Genomic DNA, 12,272 nt, shown 5'->3' on the forward strand with positions numbered 1-12,272 from the left:
TTTCACCCACACATTTTTAACCTTTTTTTATTTATTATTTTTTTTATATTTACTCTTCTCCAAACCTAATTCAGGATAACAGAGCAGCCCGTTCTCCCGAGTTTCATTTTTCTCTCTATGCTTCAAATTTTCCGAGTATTGACTGACAGCCAACCCAACCCTCTTACTTCTAATTTTATCAGTTCTCATTCACCGGACCGTAAGTTCAATCATATTCCCCTAAATTTTTACAAGCATTGAAGCGAAAAAATAAAATAAAACTCACAATCTGAAATTTTAAAAGTGATGAAGAAGATGAAGAACAATTAGAGGTATTTACGTTTCTTTTTTCATTTTTTGTTACCGTTGAAAACCAACGGTCATATTCGCAATTCATTCAATTTTTTGTTTTTATTTAAAAGAAAATTCAAAACTTAAATGCAAGAAATTGAGTCTTATTTGAAGTTGGATCCCATAAAATACGAGTATAACTGAAAATTTAGAGCCGCTCTTAATTTATTGTTGGTGTTGGATTTTCTCTCACAATATTTATCTTTTGCAGCCAAAATTGGAGTTTACTTACTCCATGCCCTAAAAGAGTGAGGTATGTAGGAAAATGACATATCACTACCAAACCAAATAAAATAACAAGCTGGGATTGATGGAGGGAAACTAATATTAACTGAGGGGGCCAACTGACTCTGCAACTTTTGTACCTCAAATAAAATAAAGTAAATTTGAATCTAAGAGAGAGTGTCGGATACAGCAGTGTCCTTGTGCTCAGTGGTCTTGTTCTATCAAACACACCACCCCCCTTCCCATTTCCTCATTTTATTCAATTCAATTAAATTAAATATAAAAAAAATTCCACTTTTTTTTTTTTAATTTTACTTTGCATTTTCTCTTTGCTGTCCGAAAAGAAGAAAAAAAACAAATGTAACTGCTCATAAGACAGGGATCTGAAAATTCATATGTTACAGTAACTGGTGTGAATTTGAACCTAAGAGTAACTGTTATAACTTATAATGCTATAATTAATGGTGGATGAGAATCTCTAACTTTTACTATTTAATTAAAAAAAAAAAAAAAGCTTCCTTATTATTTAACAGTAATAATCAATTTTACACACACTAACAGTAAAATTGTAAAATTGTAAAATTGATCATTCACTCACTAGTAATAAATTTTCAAATTTCTTTGTTTTTTTTTTCTTTTTTAATAATATATGATCAGTTGATAGGTGAAGACAACAAGTAGAGAATTGTAAATGAGATATATAGATCATAGTACCCTACCATAAATTCAGATTCTTTCTTGGGATCACAAAACATAACCATTTACCCACTACAACTAAAAACTTACACACACACACATTTGAAGTGACCAATCTACATTATTATTATTATGGTAAATTACAACCATTCCTAGATAAGCTTAAATTACGAAAAAAAATCTCTCATGTTTGGGTAATTATACATACCCTTTAACTATAAATCTTCTTACACGTCTACTCTCGTGGTATCAATTTCAACATAATTTTCTAAGATTCCGTGAAATGTTTTCTAGTTTATACTCATTTTGTCAAAAAATGCACAATCTGATACTTACAAGCCAAAAAACACATGTTACGATAATCTTCCAAAAATGAAACACACCACAATTTGATATTTATAAGCCAAAAAACACATGTTACGATAATCTTGCTTCAAAATGCGGAGCTCGAATGGGATAAAATGGGTACATACCTAAGAATATTCCATATAATATCTAGAAGATTCCACTAAATTTGACACCACAATGGTGGACGTTTAAGAAGATTCATAATTAAGGAGATCATTGTAATTACCCAAACATGAGGGGTTTTTTTTTCGTAATTTGACTTACCTAAGGTGTGGCCGTAATTTACCCTAATAAATTAAAATTAATAAAAGTATTATTATTATTATTATTATTATTATTATTATTATTATTATTATTATTATTATTATTATTGTTGTTGTTGTTGTTATTATTATTATTATTATTATTATTATTATTATTATTATTATTATTATTATTCGGACATGTTATATAATGCAGCCCCATCACATCAAATGTCCAATATTGCTCTTTAAAAGGGGGTGATATTCATGTGGGGGCAAAAAACATAGTAGAATCAATAATTGGTGTTGATCAAATTAGATCATCATCATTAACCAATGTAACAAACAATTGTCCGATGATGATCCAACGTTAGAATAATAACCAAAACAACATTAACAATAACGTAAACACCAGGTTATTATAATTGCAGCACCACCCTAATAATGGAGCTTCAGATATCTTCAACGGCGAACCCCTTTTGGTTTTCCCACATACACCAACCCCAACCCCACCACCACCACCGTCGTCCTCCGCCGCCGCCGCCGCCGCAGAGGGGGTCAAACACAGACCTGCATTCCCACTCAGGTCGAGATTCCTCCCTAGCCTCCTCAAGAAACTCGAGTTGAAAGGCACAACCCCGTCGAGCAGGTTCCTGCTCAGATTCATGTGGTAAATGCGTGACAGGCCGGCGAACCCCGCCGGAATCTCGCCGGAGAGACGGTTGTTCTGCAGCGACAGCGAGCTGAGGTTGACAAGCTGGGAGTACTCCGGTGGTATCTTCCCCCAGTACCCGGAGTTGGATAGCCTGAGCTCTTGAAGCTTCTTCAACTGCCCGAATTCCACGGGCAGCGGCGCGAACATCGGGTTGCCATCCATCAGAAAGTACTGCAAATTACGCAGCCCAATCTTCTTCTTCCCGCCAAAACCAGCGCCGTGGATATTCAACCTGTTGTTGCTCAAAGCCAAGAAAACCAGAGATTCCAAACTATTAAAAACAGATTGAGGAATAGTTCCACCAAGTGAATTGGAGCTCAAATCCAGCTTCTGAAGAACCGCAAGCTCCCCGATCGAAGAAGGAATCTCTCCGGTCAGCCGGTTATAGCTTAAATCAAGCCCGACGAGTTTTCGAAGACTTCCGATTTCCGACGGGATAGGACCGGTGAGCATATTGTAGCTCAAATCCAGGTGCACAAGAGAGCTCCCGGCGGGGAAAGTAGCCGTCGGGATTCGTCCCGACAGCCTGTTTTGCGACAATGTGAGTATATGAAGGGATGTAAGAGTAGAAATTAGCCGAGGTGGGATTGCGCCGATGAGCGCCGAATTCGATCTCAGGCTAAGCTGCTGCAGAGGGGAGGGTGTCGGTAAGGCCCTGTTTGGGGGAGGGAATGTAATTCTTGTCGGGGTACGAGTGAAGCACTGGAATATGAAAATTGACTCGAGGTGCGGGAGCTCGAATATTTCCGGAGGGAAAGTCGCCGAGTTTTTGCAGGACGGGTTCGGGGGTGTCCCGAAGTCGAGCCTCGTGACGTGGGAGTATCGGGTGTCGTTTGCGGTGAATTTGCATACGATCCCGGGCCAGGAAGAAGCGCCGGGACGACATGGATTCGGGTACGAAGATCGCCAGTCTTGGTCGGAGGATAGGGTTTCCATGATTTTGAAGAGGGTTTCTTGTTCGAGTGGATGCATAGTGGGAATGGTTGAACCAAAGACTAATATTGGGGATGAAGAATAGTAGTAAAGAAGAAAAGAGATTAGCAATTTTAGGACTAGTTGATGAAGTGTAAATGAGGAGTGTGAGCACAACATGTTTGTGTGAATTTTGGTGGATAATAGAATGTTGTGGTATGGGAAAATTGGTTTTTGATGTGGGAGGAAATTTACAATTTACATCTCGGAAAAAAATGATAAATAAATAAAGGTAAATGAGTTGTACTAAGGATGATTTGATTGATATGATGGGTGGGGTCTTTTTGTTTTTTTTTTTTTTTGAGTGAGAAAATTCAGGGTATGTAGGGTCAATTATTTTTCACTTGAAATTTGAAAATTATTAGAAAAGGGGGTTTGGGAGAAAACATGGCACGTTTCATTTTAACATGAAAACAAAAGATCAAAGGATTATTTATCAAGATAGTAAATGGTGGGAATCTAGGTGCGAGGCTACACACCACTTTACGATTAATTGGTGTGGCGATAATTAATCGATGATAAATCGGTGTTTTGAAATTTAATATAATTTGAACATTATTTATAAATACTCAAAACATATATAACAAGATTATTTAAATATAATTTTTGCCCCATTGTTTATATATCATAATCACATAATAAAATTTAATAGTAATAAGATCATATTATAACAAAAATCCTTACAAAATAAAAATAAAACGAAAATCTTATCCATTCAAAATTATGTTTGAACATTGTAAGCATTTATCATTAGGTCCTCTAAATTAAAATTAACATAACAAAATAACATAATACAAAACATAAACTCATTTTTTATTAAAAGCCCAACTCTTTTTTTTTTATTAAAATTTTACCGATTATTGATCAATTTTGCCCACCTAAGTCTGACTGGCCCACCTTCTAGGTTTGACTCTCTCAACCTGCAATGTGCGGACCATCTAATCACCGCATAACCAATTTTTCAAACATTTACACCAAAATTATAAAGGTTTTAGACCGCCTTCATCTTGGAGACCAATTAATCAGCCGAATTAACCAATTTTTAGAAGACTACTGTTTACATATGAAGAGATAGAAAAAGAAAAAGCAACGATAGAAGTGAAAACTCTAGTGTGTGGCCCGATTCTAAAATTCTTCACACATGTCACAAAATAACATCGAATTCATTAATTGAATTTGTGGACATATTATTAAAGCTGGAATTTTAATTACAATAGGACAGTGTTCTAAAAATCGATCGAAACGTTGATTAATCGGTCTTCGAAGTGGAGGCGGTTCCAAACATTTACGATTTTTGTGTAAAGGTTTGAAAAATAGTTTTTTGACATGTGAGGCGGTTTTAGGCAGGTCGCGGGTGTTAGGATAGTATACTAAAAGTCTCGCTTTTAGCTTCGTAGTTTTATTTATTGAATTAATAAAATAGTTTATTATCATTTTATGAGAATCTGCACTAGGGTATTCAATGCATTTAATTGATTGTTTGTAAATTAATTAAAAGCATAAGTCTAATATTCTAATAGTATTCGAAATGGTGTGCTACGGCGCACAGAAAGATCATTTTGAAAGTTCGTTTAGAATATAAAGATAAACGTTCACAATCTAGATGGAAATGGACTAACCATTGGTAAAAGATTGTAGCACAATATTTAAGTGATTGGTCTTGATCACAGTAAACAGAGAATAACTTTTGTAGTTATTGTTTTGACTTATTGTGCTAGCACACCCGACATGTGTTGAAGCGGACAAAGTGAAATAATTGTTTCATCACTGTTCAAAATGAAACTGTATTATTTCTAGTTGACAGTAAATTACTTACTCTCTTAATCCCTAGATAATTAACGTACATATTTAATTGATGATCTCTACTTTGATGTCACAATGGGAGAGATTCCTATATTGAGTCAAATGGCCCCCGGTGCGTTGCGTAGAGACATTAAGAATTAATAGGTGGAAATTAATTATCGAAAGGAATCCACATCTCTGAAATATGAGATTGATAATAACCCTTGAGTAGCTTATATGATTTGTTTATGCCAAGTCCTGGCCAAGTGGATTTCGTATCCGACATACTCAAATAAATTAAGCGGGTAAGACTCATGAAAAGAAACCATTTAATTTATTTAGCAGTGAATAAATTATTTGGTGGTTATAAGATATCTTAATGTGGGGAGAATCTAAGTAATGATCGACCGGAGCTCGAATGTAATATTTGAGAATATAAACAGGAGTTCAATAATTATTTGGTAGTGGAAAATAAATAATTATTTAATGATTAATTAAATGAATTCTTTTAAGAGTTTGGATTTAATTAATTATTAGTTGCCCGATTTATATTTTCTCCTTTAGTCCCTATTGTAGCCCAATGGATTTTCTAATTAATCGAAAAAAAATAAGGTTCAACCAATATTATATATTGGAATTAATATAGCCGAAAATTAAGTCCCCATTGGACTGTAATTTTCGACTATATAGAGTTATAGAAGGAGTGGGATTTGTTTCCATGTAATCCTCTCTATGTGTGACTCTAATTCCTTGTGCTATATAATAGAGATTGAGTTGATGAGAGAAAAAAAAAGAACTCCTACACGCCTATTCACGTTCCGGAGATGAGAATATTTTTCTCTTCTTCTTTTCTCTCTAAGTTTCTCGATTATAGATTTAGATTTCTTCAAGTACAAGTCCACCCTTGTAGAAGAATTATTAATCCGGGATATACAATAGAAGATTATAGGTTTTTAGAGCAAACATTTATTCCCGAATTTTCTGAGCAGTCCTGCGAAGAAATTCACCATAAATCAACCGTTTGTCCGATTGACTCGAAATTTATACAGTAGCTTCCTAACCCTTAGATCTACAATCTGCCTAAAGGGTTTCTCGATCGGTTCAACGATCGCGGAGATATCGGTAAAGGAAGAGGACTGGAAATTTCTGGACAGCAACTTTTACGAAGGTTGAAGGCTTGACGTGGATCCTCGTTCGTGCGCCGAAGATAGAAACGGATCTGCTCGCGAAAACTGTAAGTTTCTAGATTAGATTTATTCTGCTTTAAAAGAATCTAATCAAAGCATGTTAATAAAATTAAAATCGGCTAATCTAGAACCTCTTGCGAATTTTCATTGAATCCTGGGCTTCACATCCCAACAGCGGGTTGAAGCGGTCAAAACCTTGGAGCCTGGTCAAACCTTGGTGGCAAAAATCTGTTTTTTTTTCTTTTAATTTTTTAATTCAAAATCAAAGTTGGGCTTTTAATAAAATTGAATTTATGCTTTATTTTGTTTATGTTAATTTTTATTATTAAAGAACCTAATGATATATGCTTCGAATGTTCAAGAATAAATTTAAGGGGCCTTAAGATATAGGTTCTCAGTGACAAACTTTATTAGTACTAAATGACAACCTTAACTAAACATTTTCTAAACATCCTTCATAAAATTCATTCCAAAAATGCCTCGTGCATTAAATATATTTTTTTTTTCCAACCAATATTTTTAATTTTTTATACAAAACACGTTTAATTTTCTTTTTCTTTCTATTTCTCCATTTTAGCAATTTTTACACAATTAAAAAAAATATTTTTTTCTCTTCATATTATTGAAGATTACAATTTTTTTTTTTTTTTTTTTTTTTAAATTCAATTTACATATTTTTAAATTTTTTTTTTGATTTTATTTGTTGTTAATACTGTGGTAGACTATAGTATACTACGGTGTACTGTAGCATACTACGGGTTACAATAGCATACTTGTGCAATAGCAACTACGGTCTACTGTTCTAAACCCTAGCCGCAAAACAACTCTCAGCCGTCGCTGAACCCTAGTCGTCAACAAATTCGCAGCCGCTGCCGCCAACTTCAATCCACCGAACCCTAGCCGCCAATCAAAACCCTAGCACCATCAAAGAGGCCTAGATGCAAGCACCTCCCACCGTAGACTAACCTCACACCACTGTCTCCAATGGCTATCTACCACCATAACCATCCGCTCTTATATACGACAATGTATTACCGCTGCAATTTGCAGATCTGTAATTCTCTCTTACCGCTCTCAACCGTCATGAGCCATGTATCACCGCTACAATTTGCAGATCTGTAATTCTCTCTTACCGCCACCCACCATAGCCACCATAATTGAGTAGAGATAGATAGAGCGAGAGGGAGAGGGAGAGGATGAGAAAGAGGCGAGAGGGAGAGCGAGAAGACGAGGCGAAAGGAAGAGAAGGAGCGGCGAGAGGCGAGAGAGAGAAAAAAAAAAAGAAAATCTGATTAGTTGAATAAACGTGGGAGGGATAATTACATTTTTGGTCCCTCATGTTCGGACCGATTCCACTTTTCGTCCCCCTGCTTTCAAAGTGAACAAAGGTTTCATTTTTAAACAGATTTGGTCCACTTCGTCATATGGACGTTAGCAATTAATGGAGGAAGTCACGTGCACCGCACGTGACCCTCGATTAGGTCTGAAAAACGGGGAAAGAACCCCCAATTCCCATTCCCAGCATCAGACTTCTCAATTCCCAAATTTTTCGAAGAACCCTAAATCGTATTCACTTTCCTCAAAAAAATCAATCACTTTCACCAACAATCTTCCCGCTAATTGTTATCCCACCCTAAATCTGTCATATGCGATACAGAGGAGTGGTCAAGTCGCCATTTTTATCAAGAAGGTTATACGAATCTCGGATTTGCTCCATGTCGCGAAGAAGTTTGCACGCATCAGGATTTATTCCAAATTATGGTAAATGTCCACTAAACTGAACAAGTGTGTGTCACTTATGCACTTTAATTTGTAAACTTCAACTAATTTTTTTTTAATTGTTTGCTTTCAGCAATTCTTGGTGAAAAGCTAGGGTGTACTGTTAAATTGTATTATGGAGGGGTAATGAAGCATAGTCCTCAAATGCATTATGTAGGTGGGAATATAGAGTACTTTGATTTTGCAAATGCTGGTAGGAAGGATGGGGATGCTTGATCTGTGGGGATATATGCAGGGGAATTAGGTTACTTTGATACAGTAAGTTACAAACTTTTGGCATAAATATGGAGAAAGTTTGACTGTGGGCCATTATTTGAAAACTGATGCAGATTTTCATTTATAAGAAAACACTTACCTGATAACCATGAAGTTGAAATATTCATGGAAGAATTGGGTTTGCAAACTGGTGACATAATACCTACTGTGCAAAGCCAGATAGCATCATCAGTTATCCTTGAAGAACCTATACTATTTAATGAGCCTGCAAATGCAAACACAGAGAAAAGATTGCATAAGCTTGTAGATGAGAGTGACAATGATGAGGAGGAGGATGACTTTTATGAAAGTGAATATGACTTTGAAGAAGATGATCAGCTGTTTGATGAATTTGTTGACTGTGAAGCTGAATTTAATGCCTCTAAAAGTAAGGGTAAGTCTACGTATGGGTCTGATGATGTTTATGCTAAAATGTTGTGTGAAGATGGTGATAATGATTGTGCTGCTAGTGATTCAATGGGTAGTGATGTTGGTTCTGATGAAGAACATTCCATTAAGTACCCTAAATTTAATCATAAAACTGATATGAAAAATCCTGATTTGGTTTTGGGGATGGTTTTTGGTAGCAAAAAAGAAGCAAAATTTTCAATTGAAACTCACTGTTTAAGAAGAGGGATGAGTGTTAGATTTGCGAAGAATGACAAGGTTAGGCTCAGAGCAACTTGTAGAAATGAGGGGTGTGGGTGGGCAGTCCAGGTTTCACCAATGCAGAATGATTATACTTGGCAAATCAAAAGCTATGTGTCTGAACATAAGAATTGTTATTGGAATTACAATAACAGTAGCCTTAAGTCAAATTGGATAGGTAAAACATTTGTCAAAAAGTTCAAAGATAATCCTAAGTTGGGTACAACTGAGTCCAGAACTAAATTGTGCACCACACTCAAAGCAAATGTGTCTAGATCACAAGCCTATAGGGGTAAGCAACATGCACTTAAAGAAATTCAGGGTACTGTGGAAGAGCAATTCAAATCAATGAGGAATTACTGTGAAGAATTGAAAAGGGTAGACCCAATGCCACTGTAATTTTGAAGTTAATAGAGGATGAAGAAGGTCCAAGGTTCCAAAGGCTCTATATTTGTTTTTCATCACTTAAAGAAGGGTTTAAAGCTGCATGTAGGCCTGTTGTGTGGGTTGATGGTTGTTTTCTGAAAGGGCAGAATAGGGGTCAATTGTTAGCTGCAGTTGGTCTGGATCCAAACAACAACATTTATCCAATCTCTTATGCCATTGTTGAGGGTGAAACAAATGATACTTGGCTGTGGTTTTTAAGATTGTTGGATAGTGACTTAGAAATTGAGCAAAATCAGCATACATGGACATTTATGTCTGATAAACAAAAAGGTCTTATCCCAGCCTTTGAGGAATTATTTCCACATGCTGATAATAGATTATGTGTAAGGCACGTGCACAACAACATGAAGAAAGATGGATTTGGAGGGTTAGCTATCAAACATGCTTTGTGGGCAGCTGCAAAAGCAACTAGGGTGGAGGAGTTCAATAGAAGGATGGGGGAGCTAAAGGAGATTGATGAAAGGGCTTACATTTGGTTGGCAAAAAAATCCCCACACCACTAGACCAAGTCACATTTCAATGCATATCCCAAGTGTGACATACTGTTAAACAACATGTGTGAATGTTTTAACAGTTTCATACTTGATACTAGGGAAAGACCAATGATACCATGCCTTGAGACCATTAGAAATTTGTTGATGACCAGAATGGTATTGAATAGAGATAAGGTAGAAAAATGGGACTCTGCAATCTGCCCTTAAATCAGAAATGTGTTGGTGAAAAATATGAAGGATGCTGGTGAGTGTATTCCAATGAGAGCAGATGAGTGGCACTACCAAATCATGGGGCCATTTGACCAGCATACAGTGGATATGCAGTTGAGGACTTGCAGTTGTAAGAAGTGGGACTTAAATGGAATTCCATGCAAGCATGCCATATGTGCCATCTGGTGCAAAAAAGATGATCCTGAAAGATATGTGCACAAATGTTACAGTGTTGAGACATACAAAAAGGCATATGAGAAGTCCATCAAGCCAATCACCAGTGCAAAATTATGGCTTCAATGTAGTCTTCAACCACCACTGCCACCAATATACAAAGAGAAGAAGGGCAGACCACAAAAATTAAGAAGAAGAGAACCAGATGAGCCTCCTGCTCCAGGTCAGACAAAGTTGAAGAAAAGTTATAGAACCAATAAATGTAGAGGATGTGGACAAATAGGATACAATGTGAGGAGATGTGGACAGAGTAGAGGGACACATGAAAGTAGAGCTGAGGAGAATGTTATAGAACCTCCAACCAATCCATCTGACCCTCAACCAACCACTCAAACTCAACCACAGCCTCAACCAACCACACAACCTCAGCCTAACAGAAGGGGGAAACATGAGGTTAAATAAAAAAAAATTCTTCTGATATCTACTTATTGTTATATCATATTTATCTTCTCATATTGTATTTGTGTTTGCAGGCCAGAAGACCAAGTAATGTTGGAATAAATATAGGACATATGTCCAATGCAACCACTTCAGTGACTATAAGTTTTTACACTTTTTAAAGTTTAAATTATTTATTGTGAGTTTCATGTATTAATAAACTTTATATTTTATATAGATCAATCAAGGTTCAGCAACAAATATTCTGGTGAAGGGAGGGGTGAACTATATCACATTGTCCAATTTAAAAGCTTCAGTTGGGAATCAAGACAAAGGGGCATCAACCTCTACTCCTCATTCAATGAGACCACCACTCACAAAGACTCCCCCTTCAAGGACTGCAAATCCCACCTCAAATCCTACAAGGACATCAACAAAAGAAGATGGCACCTCATCAAAGATTAGATCTGATGCTTCCAGTCTTTAGATCAATTTGATGTTATTTTTGTATTTTTTGGTTTGAACTATCTATTTGGTGGTTGATTTTGTAATTTCTGAACTTATGTAACAGAAAGATTTGTTGTGTTTCTGTTACAAGTGTTTATTGGTTTCAAGTATGTGTTTTGTGTACTGTTGTGTTGGTTTGAACTTTGTTGCATTGTTTTGTGCACTGTTGTGTTGGTTTGTGTTACTCTGTTGCTTTTTGATGAATTTATGTGATGTAACAGATTATTGTTAATTGATGTTTGTTGCTTTAATAGTTGTTTAAACATTTCAATTGTTTATCAAAAGAATTTATGTTCTTTTAATTTCTGCATAAATGCATTACAAATTATGGTTAAATTTATGCACAAACTCAATCTCATTAGACATTGTATTAAGATAATCAAAAGAGCATCCATTAAGAAATATTTAGGCAAATTTTACAAAATATCTAATATCCAAAATAGAACATAACAACAAGCATAAGCTCTACATCAGTTCTGCAAATTTCTTCTCATATTTGGGCTTGCACATGAGTTGGATTGTTATAAATAGAAGAAAAATAACAAGATATGCCATCATCTTCATCTTCCTTTGTGTCTTCTTGTACAGTTCAAGCTCAACTTGTATTTTTCTTTTTTTTTTTCTTTCTCCAGTTTCATTTTCTCTTCCAATTTGTCCAGTTTTTTCAACAATCCAGGAATGATGTTCTTGCTTCTTCGACAAACTTCTTCGTCCACCCACTCAAAATAGCCACAACATGATGGGCTCTAGAAAAAAAAATCAATTAAAGAGCAAAAAGAAAAGCAAAAAATATGTAAAAAAAAATCATTTTTTTTTTTTGGAA

The 12,272-nt window shown here is 35.7% G+C and overlaps 1 protein-coding gene and 1 pseudogene across 1 annotated transcript; one reads left to right on the forward strand and one right to left on the reverse strand.

The window, feature by feature from the left end:
- Positions 1-2,068: 2,068 nt before the first annotated feature.
- On the reverse strand, positions 2,069-3,734 carry RLP29 (receptor like protein 29). The gene has a single exon (XM_012988862.2). It carries the CDS (start codon positions 3,646-3,648, stop codon positions 2,212-2,214), a length of 1,437 nt encoding a protein of 478 aa, XP_012844316.2. The 5' UTR covers positions 3,649-3,734; the 3' UTR covers positions 2,069-2,211.
- A 4,923-nt stretch (positions 3,735-8,657) lies between these two features.
- LOC148765780 (uncharacterized) lies at positions 8,658-11,429 on the forward strand (annotated as a pseudogene).
- The last annotated feature ends 843 nt before the right edge of the window (positions 11,430-12,272 follow it).

The sequence above is a fragment of the Erythranthe guttata genome, chromosome 13, assembly GCF_056151865.1.
Source record: "Erythranthe guttata isolate IM_541 chromosome 13, IM_541, whole genome shotgun sequence".
Classification (NCBI taxonomy): domain Eukaryota; kingdom Viridiplantae; phylum Streptophyta; class Magnoliopsida; order Lamiales; family Phrymaceae; genus Erythranthe; species Erythranthe guttata.